Consider the following 27,899-nt stretch of genomic DNA (forward strand, 5'->3'; position numbering starts at 1 on the left):
AGTTTCTCAGCCCATAGCTCAGAAAATGCAGTGAGCAATTTCCCACTGTATTAGGTCACTGACACTTGTGTTTGAGAAAATGAGTCAAGACTTGCAAACCCAACTCAGACCTGGGTCATGCTGTACTGTAATAACGTCTGGGTTAGTCTTCCTGTTAGACTGTGAGTTTATCTGCCTGATCCAGCCCTGACTGGCCAAGGGCTTTCAGCATCTGGTTCCCAGCAGACTTAATCCTGCCCGGTTCTTAGCCATCGGGTGTTAAGTGGGATTGCCTTACTCACTGATGAGGGTGTCTTAAAACCATCTTCTGTTGCCATGACCTATCTCCAGCAAGAATGAATTCGGTCGGGTGCTTGGGTGAGCCTCAGGCTGTAGCTTCCCTATTATTCTCACCAAGTGGTTCTAGTTTGCAAGACTGGCTTTGTGTTTGGTCCCCATGCTAGTTTCCTACCAGCATCTGATGCCCCAACCAATTGGAAAAGTCCCAAACCCTGTGTGTGTCTACCCAGGCTTTCCCCAGGAAAGAACTGGGTTCTACTTCCTCAGACTTAGACAACCCACCTAACACCTTGACCACGGCCAAGAGCCCCACATCTGAGATGCCCTGCCCTTCCTCCCCACTCCCAGTTAGACCCCTGGGAGCTCACCACCAGTCCAGTTCACACTGGAGTTTCACACAATTCCTTATACTTGGTAATTCAGACTTCTAGACCAGAGCAGAGAGGGAACTTTTTTCTCCAGTTAGGTCTGTTAGGCTTCCAACATTTTTTGGCCTCAGTTTAGTGCAACTCCCCGCCAAGAATTTCCAACATCCCATTCAGCCAACAGAAAACTTGTGTTTCTCTCATGATACTTGGTCAGTAAACATTTGGAATAAAAAAATGTATATATTGAAAGGGAAGAAGGAAGAAGGGGGAAAAGGGAGGGAGGAGGGAAGTCCCACCCAAATTGCAGCTCCATGAGCAAAATAGATGCTATGGTTGCTTTAAGCCACTGAGTTATACAGCAATAAATAATGGGACGGTAAGTGCCGAACAAACTTAAGGAGCCTAATATATCATATAATAGCAGCAAAACGGCAAACATGGGGTGAGCACTAGCCACTAGACAGGCTCTGTGATAAGCATTTCACAGGCATTGTTGATCCCCTTTCATGTTTACAACAATCCAGTGAGGCAGATACTGTTATTATCCTTATTTTATACAGGAGGAAACTGATCCACAGAGAGATAAAGTAGCTCCCCAGTGTCAACAACTGATGGAAATATCAAGATTTGGGACCAGTACTTCTGACCTCAGAGTCCCTGCTTCAACTACTATATTTCACTGCTCTTTATGGATAAGCACTGGTCAGACTTCGTAGCTCTGCATCAGTTCATTCTTTCTTCATTGGCTTGTCCCCAGGATGGCTTGCTCAGTGGGGCATGGTTCTTTCCATTCAAGGAGATAAACCACAAAATCTGTGATTATCTCCTGGTGAGAAACAGTGCTCCAATAAAGGTATATGTCAGGTATTTTAAAATCACAGAGGAGGAACACAGCCTGGATACACCTCACGCAACATGGGAAGGCTTCCAAGAGAAAGACATTGAGCTGTTGTTGAAGGACACATAGAAGTCAGTCAGGTCTCCATCTTGGTGACGGGGGTGTATCTCAGGCAGCAGCAGACAGCACGTGCAAAGACAGGGAGGCTGAAAGAACAACTGATGTGTTTGGGCAACTACCTGCAAGTAGTTCAGTGTGAGTAGAACACAGTACTCGTGGGACACCTGGTGAGGGATTGGGGCTGGAGGTTAGGACAGAGGCCAGATCATAAATGGTTCAGAAGTTGTGTGTGCATGTATGTATGTGTGTGTGTGAGAGAGAGAGAGAGAGAGAGAGAGAGAGAGAGGGAGCACATGCATGCACATGTATGAGTGCGTGCACATGTGGTGTTTGCATGCCTATATGTGGGCCTACAAATTGGGGGGAAGAGAAGATAAGAATCAGAGGAATGGTCAGGACATTTGCTAAGAACCAAGCTGCACGCCCCATACCCTGGTCCCACCCCAGAGAAAAACACTAGCGTCCAATAAATGTTCTATTTTTTTCTTACTTCAATAAAGCTATCTTCAGCACTTCTCGAATTTCACTATGTACAAAAATCATGGAGGTATCTTTTTAAAATCAGATTCTGATTCTCCAGTTTGGTAGGTCTGAGTTGGGGCCTGAGAGTCCACATTTCTAGTAAGACTTGTGCTGCTGGTCCACAGACCATACTCTGAGTGGCAAGAGGCTAGAGCACACCCAGCTTCAGGACAAGACAGGGAGGGGAAGTGGTAAGAATCCTGACTTTGGAACCCAAAGATCTCATTCACTGGTTGTGTAATTTGGTAGAAAATCCTCTCACCCTGTAAGGGCCTGACCTTCACATCTGTAAACTGATCATTGAGATAGCTAATCTCCAAGCTGCCTTCCCATTTGTTTGTTTCTAAAAAGTATAAATCATGAAGGATGAAATTCTGTGGAATTTCTCAGGAAGAAGATTGTCAGACTAAAAAAACAAACCCAGACACAGATGCTTGATTAAACTTTTGTGATAGTCACACAAGACATGTTTATGGATCAGATGTGGCCCGAAGTGGCTTCTGGGCCACCAGTCTGCAATCCCAGCAGTGAACATTGTGCCAGTTATTGAGCTGTTATCTCTCAGCTCCAAAGCCATCCTTCTAGCCCCTAGTTTGTCCACAAACGAATACAAGTACTTTGCAGGCTGCTCCCTGCTAGGCCTTGCCAGTAGGGGGCACTAGAGGGAGGCTTCAAGGAGGGGACCTCTGCTTTTTGCTCCTGTCGTTTCACCTGTGCAACACTTTTTCTCTCTGGCCGCAGCAATTCCCTTCCACAGCAGCAGCAGCTGAATCCAAAAAGCAGAACCAGACACATCCCGCCTCCCCTCCCCTCCCCTTCCAGAGCAGCACCAGCCAGCCTGGGCCCTCTCTCCAGAGATCTGAGCTAGCTCCACAGGGCCCCCTTTCCCTGAGCTTCTAAGTTATCATAATTCTAACTTATTCCCCCAGGTCCTAAGGGTGGCAGCTGCTCCTTGCCTTCACTACCTCAGTATACTTTTTACAAACATTTCACTTACCCAGTTAAGAAGTTTTTACATTAAATTCTCTCTGTTCCAATAATTGCCATGATTTCTGTCTCCTGACTACACCCTGACTGATCCAGACACATAAGCAAATGGATGAATCTTAGAGATTAGACATTGAGTTCAATCCCTTAGCTGTACTGGATGAGGAGACTGAATACCAGAGAAGGCCAGGGACTCTCTCGGAAGCTCTCTGCTGGCCCGGGATCTGCTGGCACTACACTCTGTTCTCCTAGCTCCAGGCCGGGTGCTTTTGCTACCAAACCTCACTGTCCAAGGCAAAGGAAGAACTAGAAAGAACAAGAAGGGCTTCTCAAAATGCTGTCGTAGGGGGATCAGAATATGCGGCCTCCAAATGTGCCACTTTGATATAAGGATTATTTTGAGCTGAAGACAGTTAGAAAGAGCAGACCCCAAAATAAAGCTCTGCCCTCCCTCACATTTGCCTAAAAGCAGGCTTAGACGCTAAATCACCAGAGACTGTTATCAACATAGTGCTACACAAAGAGGAATCTACATAACAAACCTCACTAAAGCAACTCTATATTAGTTTGCCCCACAGATTGATTTACCTTCCCACAGTTTGCCACTCTAGGAAGCCTAAAACCCTGTTAGTTTGTCTTGTCACTTCTCTACAAATGTATTGTTCTTTGGGAAGATGCTATCTAAGCCCAGATTCTAACCATCCTTAGAGTTACTCACAGGTACATGCACTGTGCATGGCAATAAAGTCTGTTTGTTTTTCTCTTGTTAATCTGTCTTTTGTCAGTTTAATTCAAAGGGTCCCCAGCCACCAAACCTAGGAGGATAGAGGGAAAAAGTTTTTCCTCCCCTGTACTGTTTTGGGACGCCATGAAAAGGAAGAATGGAAGAAAGATGAGCCTATCCAAGGAAAATTACTTTAGCATGAAGCTGATAAGGGACTAGTTAGAAAGCTAGGAAGTCTACCCTCCTTCAATGCTATTCAGCAAGCTCAGTGGCATCTTGAGGCAATGTCCCCCCCTAATAACACCAAGGTTTTTGAGGTAGTTAAAAACCATGATTTAGAGTCTAAGCCTGCTTTTAGGCAAATGTGGGGTAGGGCAGAGAGCTTTTTTTTTTTTAAGTCTGCTCTTTCTCAACTGTCTTCAGCTCAAAATAATCCTTATATCAAAGTGGCCCATTTGGAGGCCACATATTCTGACCCCATTACGACAGCATTTTGAAAAGCTCTTCTTGTTCTATCTAGTTCCTCTTTTGCCTTGGACAGTGAAGTTTGGTAGCAAAAGCACTCTGCTACTTGCAGAGCAGGGGCATGGAGGTGAAAGGAGGGGGATGTGGTGGGGTGAGAAGGGCTTTCAACTGGTGGTAACACCACAAATAAAATGGAAAAGAGGGAGGAACCCACACTGATAGGTGCCCATAAAAGGAAGAGCCCAGTCTTGAGACACAAGACTTGAGCTGGTTGTGGTCACAGTCCTGGCTCCATGGGTTACCAGCAGCATGACCATGGGCTCCCCACTCAGCTTCTCTGATCATCGCTCCTTCTTTGTAAAATTCAGATACTAGTGATTATCTTGCAGAGTTGTTAGGATTATGTAGGACATTGGGTTGAAAGTACATAGCAGGATGCTTGGCTCGAAAGTAAATACATAACTGATCAAAGTTGCTACTGTTGTTATGAGCAATGCAGCTTAGAATAGGCTGGTACCTGAGAAAGCCACAGGATTGGAAAAATGACAATAAGTTGGTGGTATTTTAAAATCAAATCAACCATATATTAGAATTTGAGAAAAGAGGATCAAGACAAGCCTAAGAAACTTATTTACAGGAGTTTTTTTTAAAAAACTTATTTATTTATTCCCTTTAAATGTACCTCCCTCTATCTTTACCTGAAAAGGAAGCCAACTTCCAACAAAAAGCTTTTTTGGACTAAAGTTTTTTCAAGTTTCTTCTAACAAGACTTTGGTGGCGGGGGGGGGGGGGCACTTTTTTCCCCTAACTCTTCTGTTTCTTAAGTTCCCAGATTTAATGTCATCTCCTGAGAGAGGCACCCCTGATGTCCCAAACTAGGACTCAACAAACTTTTTCTGTAAAGGGCCAGAGAATAAATATTTTACTTGCAAATAATTTACTCTGTAGAAGTCTTGTGGTCTCTGTGACATATTCTTCTTCCTTTTTTCTTTATAATCCTTTAAAAATGTAAAACAAAAATATGGTAAGTCTCCTCCATACAAACAAGTTCCATTCCAAAAGCGTGTTTGTAAGTCCAATTTGTTCATAAGTCCAACAAAGTTAGCCTAGGTACCCAACTAACACAATCAGCTATAAAGTACTGTACTGTAATAGGTTTATAGTAATACTTTTCACACAAATAATTCATAAAAAACAAACACAAAAAATAAAGAAAACATTTTTAATCTTACAGTACAGTACCTTGAGAAGTACGGCAGTACAGTACAACAGCTGGCATCCAGGGGCTGGCATCGAGTGAACAGGCAAGAAGGGTTACTGACTGGAGGAGGGAGAGGAGGTAGGAGATGGTAGAGCTGAAGGATCGTCAGCAACAGGAGATGGAGGGCAAGCTGTAACTTCACACACGTTCGAGAACTTGAACGTTCGTATGTAGGGGACTTACTGTAGGCCACAGACCTGTAGTCCATAGTTTTCTGACTCCTGTCCTGTTCCATATGAAATTCTGTCATCTCTGCTTGTCTTTCGGCACCATACTACCATTCCTTCATATAACATATGTCTATTTGCTATTATGTATTTATTGGCTCAACGTTTGTCAGATGCCTTTGACTGCCATGTCCCAGAGGAGGGGGAGGTGGGGACCTGTCAGTTCTGTCCGAGTGGAGTTCCCACTGTGTCTCTAGCACCCAGCACAGAGAATGACACCTTGTAAGCACTCCATTAATATTTTTTCAAGAAATAAAATAATATTAAAATAATTCACACCCACTGTAGAAAACTCTGAAAAATACATTAAAAATGTATAAAAGGTAAAGTCAAAACTATCATACCACCACTCAAAGACAGCTGTTATTAGCGTACTTTATTCTTTGTATTTGTATTTGTACACATACAATTACATGGTGGAGACCATTCTGTCTTGGAAGTTCCATAACCTATTTTTTCCACTTGATAAGTAACTCAGCAAAGAACATCTTTGTGCATATGTCCTTGTCTGCGTTGCTAGTTATTTGCTCAGAATTGATTCCTAGAAATGAAATCATGAGGTCAAAGGGTTTCTTGAGACCCAGCGTTGAATTTCCTTCCAGAGAGCTGGTATGTAACACAAACCTCTTGCCATCTCTAGAGATGCTCTTCACACAGACAGAATACACCCGCAACACCAGGGGCAGCACGTTGAGGAGATAAACAATCAGAATGTGCTGGCTTATATGTGATGGGAAAGAAGAGCCTCCTGCAGGATAATATTCTTTATCTAGCAATTAACCAAGGACAAAGAAAGCATTTCTCACATTTTTTTCACTTGAATACATAGAAATTAAATGCATTAATATCCTAGGAAACTGCTGAGCTCCCTTTTTCTGCAGCCACTCCAGTATTTATTTGACTGCATGCATGTGCCTTGCAAGAATAAAAATCAGCATCTCCAGATGGAACCATTTCCATTCCACTTCTTTATTATTCATCCAAATATACTTTCTTGAAGGGTAATGTTCTCTTGGACTAGGGTCTGGGAGTCACAGATCTATAAAGTTTACTGCTTTATCACGTGGTAAACATGATAAAGGTTGAACACATAAGTGAACCTCTGGGAGAAGTCTCACTTTGGTACTAAGTCATGGAAGAACATCAGGGTATCTATCTGCATACCCCTATGAAATCAGATGCCTTGGGTAGTTTGGCCAAGTGCTTTGTTTATACAACATCTGGATGCTTGGAAACTTCTGGGATAAGTAAATACTTCCTTTTGGGTCTAAAGCATTTAGCACAGAAAAGGTTTGGTTTTAACAGTATGTCTAGTGGAAACCAACCTGGCAGTCACTGTATTGGACTCTTCTAGTACTTTATGTGTCCGATAAACTCAAGTGAATGAATCTTTGGAAGTAGGTTAACTTTCCCAGTCTACTGAAAGTTGGAGCTCTCCAAAAGGTCACATAAGATATTTGGAAACAAGTGTGGAGAAGAGAAAGGAAGGGACAAAGGAATTAGCATCTTTTAAGACCCTACCATGTGTTAGATACTATGCTAGGTGATATATAGAATAATTTTAATTTGTCATTCCAACCCTGTGAGGGAAGTATTAATGTTTTCATTTAATAGATGAGTTAGGAGCTTTCCTCTCTGACCACAATTATTGAAATATCTGAGTAAATTGTTCTAATATCTGATAGAAGAAATCCACGTTTACAGTTCGGTGATTCATCAATGCCCCAAATTATGGAGTAGCTCATGAGAAAAGGTGCACTAATACTATTCAAGGACACCAGGGTTGGAGGTATTTGTCACTCTGCCTGAGGATGCAATACATTCACTCATGCTTGGTCCTTCAGCTCGAGAGAAGCCACAATGCTATGGAAGAGCAGAATCATCCCTCCTGGAAGGTCTAGGTTCAGCATGTGGCCAATAGATCCAGAGGTAGGGGTCTGCAGATGGATTGGGGAATCTGAGAGACAGCCACTTGCTTCAGCAACATAGTGTAAGGATAGGGTCTTAAACCAGGAAGAGGTTCTTTCTCCAGCAATACTTAAAGGAAATTAAAGACCCTGCAAGGCAGCCCAGAGACTTTATCAACCCAGGTGACGCATAACCAAGCTCAAGCCACAAGGCAATATTCTGAGCCAAGCAGTGAGCCTGTAAGTATACCCAGACCCCAGATCTCTAGCCATGTCTTCGGTGAGTAGAAGATAGGCCTACAGCCATCGTGGAAGCAACTGTAACTGAAAACTTTCAGGACACTAGTGAGGTTTCTGCCCCGGGCTAGCCCTGGGGCAAAGGGGTATCTGTCATGTCCCTTAATCTTCTCTCAGGATGTTGTTCTCACAACATCCTCAAGGAATATTTCTTAGTGCCTCTTCTTCCTTGAGGATGTTGTGAGAACCCTGAAATTGCCTTGTCCACATACCACCACACTAGAGCCATCTTAGAAAAGCAGAGATTTCCTTTTGGGACCTCTCAGTGCAGGTAAGAAGAGGTGTCACCTGGACTAAAACCAGTAGAGGTGTGACATCTCTGATAGCTCTCCTGGACACCGTGGGCATCTCAGATATGACCATTACCCAGTGAGCCTTGGCAATCCCTCAACCATTCCACTAAAGCCCAAGTTGAGGCTGCCATTGTGGTCACTTCTAGAGGATGGAACCATGTATCTGATGACATCTAGGACCAGTCCAGGAGAATCACGGTAGTGCTAATTAATTGCAAGGTATGGCTCAGAGTTAATAGCTGAGACAGGAGTAGTTGACATAAAATCAAGAATGGAAACCAAAATCTTTACAAGGAAATTTGCTCAGCCCAATTCTCTATGTATCAGCAAGTGTGGGAAAGGGGCATAGAGATTAAATAAGTCCAGCCCAGTCCTCCAGTTTCAAAAACACTCACAATATAACAGAAATAAATAGGTGGAAACAAGTGAAGTGGTAGAGCAGGGCAGGGGCCAGAGAAAGGCCACAGCAAGAACTCTGGCAAGCTGATGACTAGAAAGAGGGTGGGGGCCAAGCTTTGCTATCTTAGAATAAGCAGATGGTTGGCGGTGGTAAAGGAATGGTTGGATGGGGACAGCAGGACTGAGCCTCACACAGGGATCAGAAGGTGATGAGGCTGGTTATTGGCAGAGGTCAAACTCACGACCTTACAAAACTTGGATGCCTTTTGGTACAATGACTCTGAACAGGCTACCTTGTCTTCAAAGAACATTATCTTCTATATTAGCATAGAGTTGATTTAAAGCCAGACTGGAAAAGATCTGTGTTTCTCTCTGGGACACCTAGACATCTGGCTCTGACTCATGGCTAAGATAAGGGTAATGAGATTTGTGATGTGCTGTTTAAAGTCTGAAACTCCCCTGGTGATCCCTAGAGACAATTTGTTTACTCATGGTTTTCAGTATCATAACTGGTCAACCTGGGTCTACCACAGAATCAGAGGGACAAGAAAATCCCTCTGGGAACTTCTGCCTTGAGGTCTCCTAAAGTGAAGATTTCTTGCACAGATCTTAGTGGTTTTATCTGGAGACAAGCCCATATGAGAATAAGAAGGACCTTGGGGAGTGTGCCTGGATGTCTTTTGAATGTCCAGTTCTTGCCTACAATCTCTTTCTCTCTTTCTCCCTTTAAATAAGAGCCTATGTGACTATACTCAGAGGAGTCTTGTGAGTCCTCTCAAATATCCAAACTGATGAAATCTTTTCACCTCTTAGCCCAAGGATTTCAAAATCAGATGCCTACAGGGGCCAAGCAGTAAATGCAAATGAGTGAAGTTGAGCAGGCATATTTAATGGGGAATGGTAGGAATGGGGGAATATGGGCCCATCTAAAGGGAGCAGCCATACTTAACTTCAGCCAGTTGTTGTGTTATCGAATATACACTCTATTCCTAGAGTTTCAAAAAGAGCAGGAAATCTGATTTCTAAATAAAATTCCTTGCTTTTTAAAACACTCTACTAACAAAACAATTATTTTCATCCATTGTTTGCAAACCCTATGTGACAGAGATCGGCACAGGTTTTAATATTAGTATGTTAGGAAGGTGGGTATTCACACTTTTGTTGAAATAAAATGTATCTCGTGGGTCAGATCTCAATTTTTTTATTCCTATGACAATTACTCTTAATTTTCTCTTTACCTTTGTATCAGGCATTGAGTACCCCCTGGATAGTGATGTTCTATGCTCTTTCCTGTCTGTCTTCACATTGCTTGTTTCTCCATCTGGCATGCTCTTTGTTCAGATCTTTGCATGGCTGGCTCCTTCCAAAGCTTCCCTGACCACCCATCCACAACATCCACAGCGGTCTCTCCCTCTGACAGGTGGAATCACAAAGCCCAGTTAGAAGGCCATTATATCCCAAGTGAGTGACATTGACAGCTTGGAGTGGAGTGATTGGTGGCAGTGGAAATGGTAAGAAGTGGCTGGATTCTGGTTGTATTTTAAAGGTAGAGTCAAGAGAATGGATGGTATATAAAGCAGAGATTGCATCAGCTCTCCAAAGGAGTGAGTGGCAATAGAGAGGAGCTTCCTTGGCTGAGTACTGAAATGTTCCAGTGTTTAAGGGTCAGGAAGATGAAGAGAAACCAGCAATGGAGAATGAGAAGGAGTGGCCAGTGGAACAGCAGGGAGACTGGAGGCAGGGGTAGCCTAGACATCCAATAAAAAAAGTGTTTCAAGGAGGCGGGAGGGCTGAACTCTTACAGTTGCTGCTGACAGGTCTGGAATGTGGAGGACTGAGATTGGACCACTCGATTGACCAAGTGGGGGTCACTAGTGATCTAGAAAAGAACAGTTTTCTGAAGTGTTGGGGACTAAATTCTGCTCAAAGTTGAGCAAAAATGGAAAGTGAGGACTTGGATTTAGTGAGTTTTACTGAAAACAGAAGAGATGTGTGTGAAGTCAGGATTAGAGAAACTGTATCATGTTTGTGTGCTGATGGGAATGACTCGAGATAGACAGAAAAACAGATGAGGGAGAGGAAGGTGAGAATTATGAAAGTGGTACCCTGGGGAAGTGAGAGTGGATGAGAATCTAGTCTGAGAGTAGACAGGTGAGCCTCACAGCTCCTCCACAGCAACAGGAATAAGATGTAAGCCCAGGGGCAGTTAGGAACGTAAGTGTGGAGGTAGGCACTGTGGGAGTTCTTTTCTGGTTGCTTCTGTTTTCTCAGTGAAAGAGGAACTGAGTTCATTATGCTGAGGTTAAAGATGGGGAGGAGGCGCTGGGAACTGGAAAACAGAGGATGAGGCATGAAATTGTCATCAAGGAGACTGGGAAAGTGAATAATTCAGGGGAATGAAGGATGATGGCTGGCAGCACAAGGGCGCCCTTGAGGTTATTGACAATAAATTTAAAGTGAGACCAGTGGACAACATGGTGTGTATCTCACCAGCCGTGTTCACCTACAGGGTACAGGAACAGACTGATGAAGAGTGAGGTGTAACCAGAGCTGAGGGACATGACAAAAAAGAGAGGCACAAGGAAGTTGATGGCGGTTATGATTCTGGCTCACAGAATTTAAGTTCAGTGAAGAATGGGATGAGGACAAAAGCGTGGTGAGTGACAGACCAAAAGGCTGTAGGTCTCATGAGGTTGAACAATTGTGGGAGCTGGAGGACTGGATAGAGTGAGCTAGAAAGACAGAAGAAGGGGCACTTGACATTGGGATTGTGGAGGGGTTGGAGTAATGGATAACAATAAGACCTAGGGTAAGACCAGGACAGTAGGTGATTAGGAGGGGGGGATATCATTGCAGAAGACTTTAAGGAAAGAAACTAGGATATTGGAAAGTGCTTACTGAAATCACCAAGAATTATAATGGAAATAGTGACAGTAAACCTGGCACTAAATTCCTCAAGGAGTGAGGGGGCATGACACAGGGGGCCAGTAGATGACTGTAACAAGGATGCATGCTAGGTGATACCCTCTGAGGACAGGAGATGCAAATGAGGAATGTTTTAAGGAGGAGGAAGGGAGAATGGTCTGGAAATGTCATGGGGGAGCCAGGAGGAGCAATGGTACAGGGGTGTGGAATATGAAAAAGGAAACAGCCACCCACTAAGACTGCAGGGCTAAGTAACATCCTCAGAGGAGAATACATTTCAGTTGTAGCAAAAAGGCAAATGACATTAAGGGAAGAGGTGGGAGATGAGATAGGGGGAAAAAAAGGATGCACAGTGCCATAGGGGAATGAAAGTCTGGGTGATAATGAACATCTTGGGAGACATGGACCTTTCATGGTGACCAACACGTACAGTGACAAAGGGTGTAAACATGCTCCCGAAGGTCTCAAAACCAATTTTGGTAACACGGTTGGTAGCATTAGGGGGAAAAGAAGTATTGAAGGACCTACCTAGAGCACCCTGAGTTCTGGATCACCCCCTGCTCCTGCCAATGGAAGAATGGAGTTTAGGAAGGTGTGGGGGGGTGGTAGAATCATCTCATTTATTGTCTGTTTCCCCCTAAAACGTTACTTCCATGAGGGAGGCACTTGTATGTCATTCATCAATGAGCCACTCAATAAATAATTGATTCCTTAAAGGGTTATTCAATAAGATAAAAAATATATATATACAAAGCAAGATCATATTTATTGGGTCCTTATTGGGCACTTTGATGAGCCCTTGATGTACACTATCTTATCACCCCTCACAATAGTTCTGTGAGGTAGGTACTAATAATATCTTCATCTTATAGATAATGAAACCAAAGTTCAGGGAGGCTAAGTGACTTGTCTAAGATGGTAGAGGTAGTTAGTGATAGAGCCAAAATATTAAGTCAGACTGTCCACCTTTAAAGCGTTTATACATATGGTAGTCTCTGTTGGTCACATTCCCAACAGGACTCTTTCCCTCTTCTTCCTTGTTAAAGGAAGCGTGGTTTTGTTAGGTATTAAAATGTGTTCAGAGAAATTCACACACACACACACACACCCACACACACACACACACCCCTAGGGGACGAAGCATAGTTAACTTAAGATGGTCTTCTGAATCCAACTCTTAATTGAGGGAGAGCAATAAGACATACAAGGATGTCTGCCAAAGGCTACTAGGCAATGTTTTTGTGCAATAAAAGAGAGAACATTGCAGAAGAGGCACTTTCTTGCCACCATCGCTCTCACTTCCTGCTTGGAAAGCCATCATGGGAAGATGTAGAGCATAGAGCTATGGTGGTCAGCTTACGACCATGACAGAAAGGCCAGAAGAATGTCCTTGCCTAATGTCCTGACATCAGTAGGCCATTGACCCAACCCTGGAACCACCTACTTTAAGAATTCTTGATAAGTAAAGAATAAACATCTTCATGATTCAAAGTCATTGTTACCGGCAGTTGAATACATCCTAGACACATATCGCCTCCTAAAAAAGAAAGCATACAGATGAAAGATCATCTGATTGATTTACATAGTCATTCCTTAAGAGCAAAAGGCAAGACAACTCTGTGTAGAGGAAAGACCTCTGTGCCAGTTGTCGGGGGCCAAGGTCCTGCTCTCAGAGCTTGTGACCTTGAAGAACTCGCTTCCTCCTTGGGCCTCAGTTTCCTCCAGTTAGAAATGAAAGGCATGTTAGGAGTTCTCCTTTATCCCTTTCACTTCTAATATTAGGCGATTCTATAATGTTGTAAGTAATGGCTTATGCCTTATAATCTGTCATTACATCTCCTTCGAAGGATAAGACTTTCCTTTCTAGGACCCAAGGAGAGGTGAGGCAGAGAGGCCAAGGAAAGGATGCGACTTCTTTAGGCTATTTGCTGCACGTCCCCAGTGGAGATTGATATATGCCTCTGAGTCAGCAAAATCTCCGGTGTTGAAACAGATGATGCTCACTCTGCACATTTGAGCAGCCTGGGCCCGTCTGAATGGAGAAAAGAGTGTTCACATTCAATCTGTTCAGTGGACCCCAGGGGGCATGTCAAAGGCTATTACATTTCCAAGACCTTCTATCTGACTCTCCCTTCCCTCCTCCCTGCCCTGCTAATATCTGAGACTTCTCTGGAAACGAAATCAATCCTTTCCAAAGAAAAACCCAACTCATCTGGGCTTGTGCTGCACAAGGGTTATAAATACAGAGAGATTTTACACCTGCTGGCCTGCAAAGGGCCATGATAGCTGTATAGTCATGAACTCCACATTGGACAAGAGTGTTCCATTGTCTGATGTGGTTCCTGGCAGAAGGAGGGTGGGGAAGTCCTTTGTGCCTCTGCTGCTCTGGTCTAAAAAGGTGATGGAGCATTCCTTGGGACCCTTTTCACGGGTGGATGGCAGTGTTGCTCTTCAGCAATATGACAGCCTATTCTGGGCTCACAATCTATGCCTCAGATCACTGCAAGTCCCTGGTGAAATCAGCACCTGGCCTTTCTGGTCCAGCTGGCTGGGACGTGGACTACGTCATACTCTCACCTACAGAGATAAGCTGTAACTGACTCTAGCACTCTGATGGAGGCCCAGTGCCTACTTGGCAACTGTATCTTATCAGAGTCATGCATTTAGTGTAAAGGTCGCTCAAGGTTACTTATGTAACGGTCACCTAGAGACATCTTCCATAGATGGGACAGCAAGGTAAAGGAGCAGCAGTAGACTTTGCAGGCAGACATAACTGGTTTCAACTACTAGAGCCATCACTAACTAGTTTTGACAAGTTACATTAACCTCTTAGAGACTAAGTTTTCTCATTTGTAAAACAGTGAAAATAATGCTTCCCTTGCAGGTTGTTATAAGGATCAGAAATGTCATATATAAAATGCTTAGTATAAAAGAGTTTATCAAACTGTAATTTTTGGTGGTGGTAGTAATATAATTATTATAATTTGATTTTAATTTAAAAGAAAGGTAACAGGTTGTACCAGTCCTGGTAAATAATGAACCCTTAAGCATTAGTTCTTTGCTTTTTATGAAGAAATCCGTACATGAAAAAATAAACCTTCCAACCTCATTACTATAAAGTAACCCACAGTGAACACGAGTGGCAATGAGTGACAACGCAAGACAAGAAAACTACCTTAGGAACCATATGCATCACTTACGGTCTTCGAGCAGCACTTCCTTCATCCTATAAACTTGGGATTACCACTCTGACCACCTCACAGTTTCACTTCAAGATCAAATGTGAGTATCTATGAAAATCATTGATAATCTCTTGGATATCAAAATCCATTGATAATCTTGTTTGCAAATGTAAACAAGATTTTTGGGTACAGCCCCATTTTCCTTACACTGGTTAAGGTGTATGCAAATATCCCATCCATCACCACAAACTCAAGAAGGAAGCCGTCTGGGGAGAATTCCTAGGTAGCACAATAAAAAAACCCTGACAACTCAGTAGCTCCAATAACCCTGAGTCTGTGTAAACTACCTAGTTTTCTAGCCCGGCTGCACAACAGAATCACCAGGCAGCTGTGAAAAAATGCCTAAGCCATACCTCACTCACAGAGTCCCTGACAGCATTCTTCTACAGCAAGGCCTGTTTTTGTTTTGTTTTGTTTTTTAAATAATATTTATTTATTTATTTGGCTGAGCTGGGTCTTAGTTGCAGCACATGGGATCTTCGTTGCCTCGTGCAGGATCTTCATTGCAGCATGCGGGATCTTTAGTTGCAGCATTCGGGCTCTAGTTCCCTGACCAGGGATTGAACCCGGGCCCCCTGCATTGGGAGTGAGGAGTCTTAACCACTGGACCATCAGGGAAGTCCCAGGGCCTGTTTTTTTTTTAACAGCTCCTCAGGTGACTCAAATGGGCAGATAGAGGGGAGAAGCCCTCACCTGGAGCAGTGGTTCTCAACTGGAGGTGACTTTTTCCCTCCAGGGGATATTCTGCAATATCTGGAGACATGCCCAACCCTGCAACTTCCCCTCCATTCACAGTAAATATAACAGTTTACTTAAGGATTTCTCCCATTCATTCCCGCTGTATTTTCCATGGTCTGAAGATTATATTTTCAAATATGTGGATTAACAGCCCTATGAGCTTTTTCTAATTCACTAAAGTTTTCCATGGTGGGGACAAATATAGGGGAATACATATAAATAAGTAACTAGCACATTTTTATTCCCCAAATTAATATATCATTAGTTACCAAACATCTTTTATTTAGGTCTCAAGGAGTGTGCTTACAACTGTGAAGAAAAACAAAAGCAAAAACAAAAAACCTTCAAGTCTTTGAAGGTCTCATGGCCAAAGACGTTCTGCAAAGAAGTGTAGACAGAATGTACTGAGACATCTTTGCTACAATGAAAGTTCAAACAAGTTAGAAGCTGAACATCATCAGGTTGTTGGATCAGAAGATCCAACAGATGGATCAGAAGAGCAGAATGAGTATTAACTGAGGACATACTGTGTGCAGACCCTGAGCTGGACAGTTAGAAGGGTGATCTCATTCAATTCTCCCAACAGCCCTGAGAGCTAAGTACTCCTCTCCCCCTCCCCCTCCCCCTCCCCCTCTTTTTCCAGACAATGCTATTTACTCCATGTAAAACTAAAACCTACACACATAGAGCTCCAAATAGCTTAGATTCAATCTTGATGAAAATCAGAGTAGAAATCCAGGATCCATAAGTTCGAATAAGTGGTTAATAGTTAGTTTTTGACACAAATGCTTTCAGACTGAGGTAGGCTCTATCCTTTGATGTAGGACTAAGTTGAAAGGCACAAAAAAAAAAAAACAGCTGTAGACAAATAGGAAAAGTGCCTCACTCAAAGCTAAATCCGTACTTAACATGTAGCCCACATCATAAAACTGAGGGTTTTGTTTCAAGAAGGTCTCCTTGCAAGATTTTTCTTAACCCCGTTACAATTAACCCAAGGGTTAATCGTGAAATAACTTTTAATCTTGAAATTACGATGCTGGTTTTTTGGTTGCTTGGTTAGCTAGTGGGTTGGTTGGTTGTATAGGAAATTGTTTTTCTTCCTTTATGTTTGTTACAGAAAATTGAATTTACTCATCAGCTTTGTCATAGTCAACCCTCTGACTATGAATTCACTGATTTTATTGCAATAAACACAGCCAGCTGTGTAAAAATGTCAATCTCTTGAAGTTAAGAAGGGTTGTCTTCTTTGCATAAGTCATCGGTTTTCTTTCTTGCATATATTAAATAAGAGAAAAAAGGTGCTTATAGCAGAAATATTTTGAAGCTCTATATAAAAAAATCTCAATTTTTCAAAACACTCAAACAGTTTCTACTGTTTCCTCTATGTACTAGTCCAGGAATTGCATATTTCTCCCTTGGAGTACTCCAGTAAACTTCTGTCAGATCTCCCACCTTAGTCTCTCTCCCTGACAATCCATTTATCGTCAATGTGGGGATTTTGCCAGTTGCTAAATATGTCTACTCCAGTTAAGCACTCCAGAACTGGGGAAATAACCACAGGGTGGATTTGGGGACCTACCGGGCCCTCTGTGAGATGGGCCTGAGCCAAAACTCCATTGATCACCTGGCCTCCATTAGTCCCTAATCTGACTGATAGAACACAGTGATGTTTTGAATCTCCTGGAATTAGTGCCAGTCCAGATCCAGTGTCTGGTAATCCTCAAAAGGTCTGATTATTTCCTTTTCTCCAACGCACAGTCACGCTGGTAAAAAGCCAAAGGTCCCTTGGGGAAGACTGGAAGAAAGATGAACCAGTATAAATTTTTGGCAGTGGCCTGGGATCCTTCCTCAAAGGGACCCAGCCTCCCCTTCACTCATGGATTTTGGGTCTATAAACTGGCTCAAATCTGGGAATCAATTGAGGGGCAGTGACTGTTTTTATGAGACAGGTTAGACTTTTGTTCACTTGACCTGGAATTTTTCTGCTCAAACAGATCAAATAAAAATTTAGTAGGCTTCCTATGTATTTCACTTCTGGGAATACCACAGTCTCTTAGAGTCAGGTACTGCTTTGACTCTGCTGTCCATTACAGTAATCACGCCCACCTTGACTTTGGTGGTTAAGTACTGTCACTTGGCCCCTGCCACCCAGGGTCCAATTACTCTGCATTTAGGTTTCTCACTTCAGTGACTGAAGTCCCCACTGCGAGGTCTGGCTTACATTTAAGAGTGATCACAGAGCTCTTCAAGGATGCTGGGGGTCCCCTCACAAATTTATTTCTCATAGTCACGGTGAAAGGTGTGTCCTTTGTAACCCCCCAAGGCAGGTGAGTAGGTTTTAAATGACAAATTCACTCTAACATTCCAATCTCCCTAAGCCTTTGAATCTCTTCCTCTACATTAAACCAAGGCAGGTCTGGCATTCAAGTTCATTTACTGTGGGCCAACTTTTGGTCCATGTTTTAGCCAACCAACCGACCAAACTAGTAGAGCCCTTTCTAACTCCCCGAGCTTCAACATTAAATGCAGAAATCTCTGTTTATCGGGTCCATATCAATTAATGTGGCCCAATCCAAATTTATGTTCCTTCCACCATTACCCCACCCCCCTAATATCCATTCCCACACATATTCCCTGAACTTCTGTGTAAATTAGAAAAACCAAGTAGTTCTTTTGCAGTGTAGCAGAATTCCTCATGGGTCACATTTTGACCCTCACTTTTAGGGACCTGCAGGGACTTGAGTTTAGTTATAAGTCCAGAAGAAAAGAGGGGTGGGGGTCCTGAGGAGAATCAACAATGTCTTGCAAGGCAGGTGCCTTAAGGGGAGGCCATTACAGCTTCCTCATCAACGCAGGGTTAATCCCCTCAAGACAAGTGGAGGGCCTGCTTCTATTGGCGAAGAGAACTGATCAAAATTTAGGAGTTCAATGTCCCCAGCTGCATCAGGGTCTTCCCACACATGCCCATGCCAACTTCCAGGATCCTATTTCTTCCCTATCAATGCCTTTACTTTAACAGTAGACATGCTGTGAGGCTGGGAATTCAACCTGCACTGTAATTCAGCCACTCAGAGGATGAGATACTGGGTTTGATTGTCAGCAATCTCAGGAGATAAAGGTGTCCTTCAGGGCAGACATAGAAGATTTTGGGTCATTTATGCAGTGCTTGTGCTGGGAATTCGAGTCCTCAGTTCATTAATTTCTTTTCCCACTTTGTCAATGATATTAGGAGCAACCAGTCAATCTCATACTCATTACTTTGACAGCAGTTAGTTTGACAAAAATGCTCACCTAGATCCTTGCCTCTTGTAAGTATTTGAATAGGAGTATCCAATGATGATATCTTGTGTATCCCTATTGCCACATCATGTTGTGAACAGGAAGTGCTCTCTTTACTACAGGAAATAGAGTCAATAGTGTCTCTAAATCTAACCAGATTAGAGAACTGATTCCAGAAGCTCCAGAACCAATTCAGTAAATTCATCCTTAAGATTCTGTTCCTCTAGAACCACTCCCAGTACCAAAATCACAGGAGTAGAGTCATCATCCTAAACCACCTTGTCACTCCCTTCCTCAAAGCCATTTAATAGCTCCTCATTTAATAGCTCTTGCATTGCCTGTGGAACCAAGTCCACACTCCTAAATATGGCAATCAGTGTAGACTCTATTAAGGGAGGCCTTGGCTTTCATTCTATTCTGAAGAATCCCATGATCTAAAAAATATAAATAAGGACAACTGATATAATCAAACACAAAAAGATTATATGAAAATTCTTAGTGGTGGATTTCACCATCACAAGTATTTGTTTCCATGAGGCTAAGTAAGTATTTATTGAGCACGTATTTTGTGCCAGGCTCTGGGGTACAGGTGGCCCCTCCTTTCAGGAACTGACACTCTGAATTCAGGGCTAAAGAAAAAGTGGCTCATAAATCAAGTGCTCTGCCCTGATGTTCACTTCGAACTTGCATATAAAACAATTAAAGGATAATCTTTCATGACAGCAGAGTAATACATCCATCTCCAAGCTGCTATGGAAATTCAACACGCAATTTATTCTAATGAATCCACTCCATCTGACATTGCTCCATGTCCTCCCTTAGCTCATAATGACACCAAGCCCCAGGGGTCCCCTGTTACGTTCTAAATCACTATATGAAGCGTAGGACTCCCTGAGTCTTCCCGCTGCAGATAGCAAGAAAAACTAACAGCCAACAAAATACCCACTGAGCAACTAGACCCTTCCAGGAAGTCAAAATTCTGAAGGCAAAAGTGGAACTCTTACCTAAAAATGAGGCTCTCTTTCTTTTGATCAGCATGAAGGTAGGAATCAACCACAGTTGCAGCCTAAGGGGTATTTTTACAATTACGAGAAAACTTTGGTGGCAATTTACCAAATGCAGGCAGAGAAGGATGCTGTTGCTTTGGTCCATGTGTCATCAATACTAAGTGGTATCCTAGCTATAAGGAAACAATGATTAGAGATGCCAACAATTTGATGTCATTTGAAAAAGCAAATGTCATGCCAGACAGTCCTAAACTTCCTATCTTTAAGTCATTTTAAATGATTTTTTCTACATATAGCTAGAAAATACATAAATAATATTGATACCTGAAGGGGATTAAAAAGAAATATATTGATAGGTTCATTCATCAACCACCTAAAATCATGGAAGACTCTGAGAGGAAGAATTCAGATCAGCACAAGGTCACACAACCACTAAACAGCAGAGCAGATATAAAAACAAGCCACTTAACTCTACAACCCGCCAACCTCAAGTTCTATCCCTTACACTGTCTCTGTTTTCTTCATATTTGAATAACAGGGATAATACTGAATATTGCATTGCATAATTGCATAGTGCTGTTTGGTATTTTATATTTCTTGTATGAACTCTATTTTCACCATTAGAATAAAACACACTGAGTGCTGGGACCTGCCTGTCTTGCATTGCCATAGAGGGAATACAGGCATGTGGAAATGTCCAGCAATTCTTTTAAAAATAAGAATAAAGAGTCTAATTAACAAATGAATGCATTCTTTTTGTCTTAAAGGGGACCAACCACTTTATAAGAAGCAGGGCTGACCCTTCGATGCTAACCACATTTTCACAGGACTTCTTCTTCCCCAGCTGAGACAGTTCTAGACAAGTGACTCACTAAAACACAACCCTTCAAGGAAGCAAACTTTCATCTTTCTAAAACCTCAGCAAAGTGGCACAGCGGTACCCAGATATTTTTGTTACCTGGCCTGGGGATGCTTCTTTTATTTTCTGAATGGTTCATCCATTTCCAGGAAGAAAATAACAAAATAGTCTATAATTTGAGGCCCGTATTTGGGGGTAGGAAGAGTTCTCCTTCTGAATTCTTTCCCTGGAACATCAACTAGGAGTCAAGTCCAGAGGTATATCACTTTCAGTTTCCTTTTTTTTTTTTTTTTTGCTGAGCTGCAGGTCTTGGGGGATCTCAGTTCCCCCACAAGGGACTGAACCCAGGCCACGGCAGTGAAAGCACCAAGTCCTAACCACTAGACCACCAGGGAACTCCCCCAGTTTCTTTTTAAAATAAAAGAGAGTTAAGAGAATGAGGTCACAGACTGGTAGAAAATATTTGCAAAAGACCCATCTGATAAAGGACTGTTATCCAAAACCTACAAAGAACTCTTAAAACTCAACAATAAGAAAACAAAATCCTTCTTTAAAAATGGGTCAAAGACCTTAATAAACACTTCACCAAAGAAGGTATACAGATGGCAAATAAATATATGGAAAGATGCTCCACACCATATGTCATCAGAGTAATGCAAATTAAAACAACGGGATAGGGCTTCCCTGGTGGCGCAGTGGTTGAGAATCCGCCTGCCGATGCAGGGAACACGGGTTCGTGCCCCGGTCCGGGAAGATCCCACATGCCGCGGAGCGGCTGAGCCCGTGATCCATGGCCGCTGAGCCTACGCGTCCGGAGCCTGTGCTCCGCAACGGGAGAGGCCACAACAGAGAGAGGCCCGTGTACCGCAAAGAAAAAAAAGAAAAAAAAAACCAACAGGATATCACTTCACACCTATCAGAATGACCAAATCCAGAACACTGAAGACACCAAATACTGGCGAGGATGTGGAGCAACAGGAACTCTCGTTCATTGCTGGTGGGAAAGCAAAATGGCGCAGCCACTTTAGGAGACTTCGGCAGTTTCTTACAAAACCAAACTTTTTCTTACCATGCAATCCAGCAATCACACTCCTTGATACTTTCCCAAAGGAATTGAAAACCATGTCCACACAAAAACCTGCACGTGGACATTTATAGCAGTTTTATTCATAATTGTCAAAACTTGGAAGCAACCAAGATGTCCTTCAGTAGGTGACTGGACAAATAATCTGTGGTACATCCAGACAATGGAATATTATTCAACACTAAAAAGACATGAGCTATTAATCCATGAAAAGACATGGAGGAAACTTAAATGCATATTACTAAGCAAAAGAAAGCAATTTGAAAAGGCTACATACTATATGAGTCCAATTATACGAAATTCTGGAAAAGAAAAAACCTTATGGAGACAGTAAAAAAAAAATCAGTTGTTTCCAGGGGTTGGGGAAGCGGGGAGAGATGAATAGGCAGAGCACAAAGAATTTTAGGGCAGTGAAAATTCTCTGTATGATACTGTAATGATGGATATATGTCATTACACATTTGTCTGGCCCATTGAATGTGTAACAGCAAGATTGAACCCTAAAGTAAAAATAAACTATGGACTTTGGGTGATTATGATGTGTCAATATAGGTTCATCAACTGTAACAATGTACATCTGCTAGAGGATGTTGATAATAGGAGGAGATGATGTATGTGTGTGGGGAAGGGGCATAAAGAAAATCTCTGTACCTTCCTCTCAATTTGTCTGTGAACCTAAAACTTCTCAAAAAAATATTGTCTTAAAAAAAAAAAAAAGAAAAACAGCTAGGAAGGGGAAAGAAAGAACTGGGTTAGCACTTGAACAGAAAAGGCCTTTTTACCAGCCAAGGTAGGGAAGCTTGACCTTAAAAGCCTATTATAAATAACTTTGGGTTAAAGAAATATGCAATGTCACCTGAGAAAATCTAGTCCTGAATTTGGATGAGTCATCATTATCAAGCAATCAACTTAGTAATAATAACAACCTCAACAATAATAACTAAAATGAGCACCTATTATGGGCAGGCACTGTTTCAGGCAAGTTAAATGCATTAAATCCATTTAGCCCTCAAAAACCCTATGAGGTAAGATACCATTAGTATCTCCATTTTGCAGAGAAGGAAACCAAGGCACAGAGAAGCTAAGTAATTCCCAAAGTCACCCTCCTAAGAATTGACAGAGCAAGGGCTCATACCCAGGCCACCTGGCTGCAGGGTCCAGGCTGCTCCATTGTCTCACTGCAACTATAATTCACTGTAAATGCTGAAGGGAGACTGTCATAATACAAAGTAACAAGAACAAACAGTAGTTTAGGGGCATGGAGAGCTGATTGCTTTACCAGCTTTATCTCACTGAATCTTCACAACAGATGTATCATTACCCTATTCCATATATTGGAAAACTGATAATTAAAGAAGTGATGACTTGCCCAAGGTCATTGGAAAATAAATGATATAGCCAGTTGCCAAACCCTAGTGGCCAGACACCAGTGTCCACACCACTATTCCCCACACCATGCTATGTCTCTGTTGGAAGCAATCCATGGTGCTCAAGTAATCTATGGGATGCTTGATGACTGGAAAGAAGTCTGCCCCATGGCATGACCTCCTTCCTAAAGACCATGTGTGAAAGAAAGGCGGTATGGTATAGCAGAATGAACACAGACCCTGAAATCAGAAAGATCTGGGTTGAAATCCCAGCTCCAGCAATTACTATGTGACATTAAATACAGCTCTCTGAGCCTGTTTTCTGATGTGTACACATGGGATAAAAATCCTATAAGCACCATGGTGACTATGAAGCTGACATGAGACAGCACATGGAAAAGCCGGCCTCACGAGACCCTCCAAACACCCACCTCCCTGGATCCATACAGGGGGCCCCAAAAGTGCATCGGGAGTCCATCTCTGCTCAGGGGTCTGCCTGCCTCTCTTGGGCTGAGTCATAGCATCTTCATGATAAACACTGAAAGTAAAATTGCACAAATGTGGGCTCTCCAGATTGGGACCATGTTCCCTCAACTCCTAGCATTTGCCCTGGGAGCCAGCAGGAGCTGTTACCATGCTGTTAATGAGGTTACTGGGCACCAGGGTGGCAGAGAGAACAAGAGGGAGTGAAAGCGTTACTGACATACCAATTTGGACTAATAGGGACCCAAGGTTTCAGTTGAGAATGTCACAAAACAAAATAATGGTCTTGGAAATATTTAGATCAATTGGGGATGGTTTGGTTTGATCAGGAGGTTGGGGTTTGTTTTGCTTTGGTTTTTGCCCTTTTTAAAAAATCTACTGAAACTTAGAGAAACACAGCGGAATTTTGTTGATAAAAAAATAATAAAAATAATTTTTAAAAAATAAAATTTTGTTGGTGTTTAAAAACTCTGGGTGACGTCTTGCTTATTGAGTCATTTCTTTTGTTTGCATATACTTTGTCTCTTCTGGTTTCCTGATGGCCATATCTGACAGAGTTCTCATCATTTTAAATGTCTCTTTAATTAAGCAGGAATGGATAAAACCATTTGTGTGTGTGTGTGTTTGTGAGTAGTATATTTCACTTATCATAATTCAAGTTTCATCCATGTTTTAGCATGTGTCAGAATTTACTTCTTTAAGGCTGATTTTTGGGGGGGCATTTATATTCATTAAGGATATTGGCCCGTATTTTTCTTTTTTCTTTTTTTTTAAATTTTATTGAAGTATAGTTGATTTGCAGTGTTGTGTTAATTTCTTCTGTACAGGAAAGTGACTCAGTTATACATATATTCTTTTCATATTCTTTTCCATTATGGTTCATCACAGGATACTGAATATTGTTCCCTGTGCTATACAGTAGGGTCTTGCTGTTTATCCATCCTATATATAATAGTTTGCCTCTGCTAATCCCAAACTCCCATTCCTTCCCTCCCCTACTCCCCTTCCTTGGCAACCACAAGTCTGATCTCTATTATCTGTGAGCCTGTAAAACCATTTTTAAGAGCCTCCAGGGACAATTCTCTATGCAGATATTTTCTTTATATTATATCTCAATCTTATTTATTGTGGCTCAAAATCAGGGGCCAACAAACTATAGCCCATAAGCTAAATTCAGCCTACTGCCTTTTCTTGTAAATAAAGTTTTATAGGAACCAGTTGTGCCCATTAGTTTACAAATTGTCTATGGCTGCTTTTGTGCTAGAGGCAAAGTTGAGTAGTGGTGACAGAGGCCATCTGGAGCTTTAGAGAAAATGTTTGTCAATCCCTGCTCTAAAGCAGGCATTGGGACCAGAATGGCACAAAGTGTTTCATAGCAGGTATCCCTACCATAATCAAATAATTCTCTATGTTCGTTAATGCTTGTTTGTCCTACTTTATGTAAGTTCTTTGAGAGTCAAGGACTACACCTACCTTGTTCAATATTTTCTCCCCAGGGCCTGAGCACAAAGACTAAAACATGGTACACAAGTAAGAGATATCTTTTGAGTGAATGAACTAAGTTGTTAGATGGATTTTGAGTTCTTGTGGGTCATAACTATGTCTCCGTCTTGAGGAAGAACCTGACTCACAGTAAGTTCTCTGTAGCTGTATATTTGCTAAACAATCAATTGCATGGACTCTGAGATTAGAGAATGAATATGTTTTGCAGGACATTTAATGACCAAGACTATTTTGTCTATATTTTGATGAATCTCTTCTATGTCACACAATTTATGCCCATCCTCTCTCTAACTTCACAGAATCCTCTGTGCCGCAAGCCCTGATATCTGATGTTTGGCTCTGATGGTGCTAGTCTCATCAATGATTTGCAAAGCTGGTCCTCCATCCCATGGAATCCATCTGTGCTTCACAGCGTGATCCCCAACAGCCTGAAGGGGCTCTGTGGGTGGCTCAGCCCAGTATTCATCACCAAGGCACATGGGCATTCAGCCCACTAACACTTATATACAAGAGAAACCAGGAGCAGATGCTATCAGGTTCTGGAAAGACACAGAGAGAAGTACTGAGTGGAAGAGACCCCTGGCTTGCCACACACAAAATGAATTTGTCATTTGGATATGGAAGATGGTTTAACATGAAAAAGAGAGAAATCAGACTCTCAAGGAGGCAACAAGACTTGGAAAAAAGAACATAACCTTTAAAAATTGTGAATCACTATGTTGTACACCCGTAACATACAATATTGTACATTAATTATACTTCAATTTTAAAAAAAAAAGACTTGGAAAGAAGAACTAAGAGCTTGGGACTCAGACAGATCTGGGTAGGCACCCAAGCTCCAATACTTACTAGCTTTGTAAACCTGTGCCTATTAATTTCTCTGAGATAAAAACACCTTAGTGACAAAATGGATGTAAAATGATAGTGTTGCAAGGACACTATGATAGATTTAAGATACCTAACAGTGACAGGTGCTATACAAATTTTACTGCTCTTTCCCCTTCAGATTTTAATGCCACAAAGAGAATGACCTTTGAAAATTTCTACTTACCAAGCATTCCTTTCTTGGAACTAGACAGACACATGTCCTTCTCTGCACTGGGCAGGGCAAAACTCACCACAAACACTTCCACGCCATCAGCCATCAGGGCCAAACCCAAAACAAAAAAGAGGGTCCACTGGAAGCGTCCGTGGCCACACTCATCAATGATGGTCTCGTACTGGTGGGCCAGCTGCTCTTCTTCTTCCATCCTCTCGGCCATCAGGTCTGCCTGGCCCCGAAGACCATCCGCCCTGGAGGGCGCCATCTTGGTCTGCTTGGCCTTGATGTCATCTGGGTGAGGGATGCCCTGGTACTCGCCCTCATAGATCTCATCCTCCTCATCATGGCCTTCTGTAACATCACTCTGTGCATCTTCTTCTGGATTGGATTCATTACCACGATAATAGCCATCACTGGGCGCATAGCCCTCATAGTTGTCATGATATTTGTAGTCATCCATTCCTTGGTTCTGGGACTGCCTGCTTGCCTCTTGAGCTATATCCCTTGCACTGTGAAAGAGGCTTGGGCTGTTTCAATAAACATCATCCATTCTATGTACAGAGTTGTTTAAATGTAGACTTCTTGGGTGAACGTGACACCTGTATTCTTCGCCTTGGTCTCAAAGGCGACCTAAGTATCCATGTGCACTCAATGTCTATTGGAAGTCTTTGGAAAGTTTCAAATTCTGGTCTGGTCTCCTGCAGCAATCCAAGGGTATTGTGTTGGAGACGTTGATTAGAAATGGGTCCAGCTGTTCTCCTTGACAAGGAGTCTGCAGGACTTGGCAACTTGCTGACTGGCCTGGTTTGTTCTGCTACTGAAGGTTATACCCTGGAGTACAGAGAAAGGAAAGAGAAGAATGTTATGAAATGTGGAAATTCTGACAAAACACTCTCAGAATTAAACAAATATGTTTATTAGTGCCAGTGCTTCATGTGTAATGTGGAGGAAATCTTGGTTAGACATCAGATTCATACCAAATGAAGGAGCCTTAAACCGGTGAAAAAGAGCAGTGGTCAGAGAGGCCCTTGGAAGCACTGATTAACCCATGAAAGGGGTCAAGTCTTACACAAGAATGAAATATAAAGCGAGCAAGAGATTTTCAGTACAAGACGATTTTGTGTTATGGGTTTTCTGTTAGAGTAGATCAAGCTTTTGGCAACAGGGCAGGTTTATTACAGCTCAGCTTCTGTTACGAGGAGGCCAGCTTTTCTAACTTTGGCATGAAGTGGCTGTACAATTTTACATCTAGAAATGTATGGCAAAGAAATATCCAGGACCATTTTTCCCAGGGCTCAGCTTACTTTTGAAACTCAGCATTGTGGTTCCAGGGCCACTCTGACCTTGTACTTGTCTTAAATAGGCAAGAATAGTTGCTAAAGACCCAGAACCAGAGAGCTTGTGCCTGAAATTTGATTCTGCCACATAATGGCCATGTGATCATGCACATATTTTTCTGAGCCTCAATTTTCTCATCTGTAAGATGGAGATAATAATAGTACTTAACCCGTAAGGCTGTGCATAAAGTACTTAGAACAGTGCCTGACCTGCTTGGTAAACACTGTTTAAGCATTGATGTTATTTTGCTCTTTTTTTTTCTAGCTCCAGTTCTGGAAACCAAGACCCAGTATTGTCAGAGCCAAGACCCTACCTTATATCCCAATTCCAATCAGTGGGTCCATC

The 27,899-nt window shown here is 42.3% G+C and overlaps 1 protein-coding gene across 3 annotated transcripts in view; it reads right to left on the minus strand.

Annotated features, from left to right (window-relative positions):
* SV2B (synaptic vesicle glycoprotein 2B) overlaps positions 1–26,709 on the minus strand; it is a gene marked incomplete at its 3' end in the record, with an annotated part of 76,636 nt that extends 49,927 nt beyond the window's left edge. For 2 of the 3 annotated variants that reach the window (XM_082836154.1, XM_082836153.1), the window contains exon 1: positions 26,226–26,684. In XM_082836154.1, the coding sequence (XP_082692280.1) occupies positions 26,226–26,676 (451 nt within the window). In that variant the 5' untranslated portion in view covers positions 26,677–26,684. Of the gene's footprint in view, positions 1–26,225 lie in introns of all 3 variants that reach the window. The other variant, XM_082836152.1, reaches the window with a different exon arrangement.
* Positions 26,710–27,899: the final 1,190 nt, after the last annotated feature.

The sequence above is a fragment of the Leucopleurus acutus genome (assembly GCF_964270905.1).
Source record: "Leucopleurus acutus genome assembly, chromosome: 1".
NCBI classification, from domain to species: domain Eukaryota; kingdom Metazoa; phylum Chordata; class Mammalia; order Artiodactyla; family Delphinidae; genus Leucopleurus; species Leucopleurus acutus.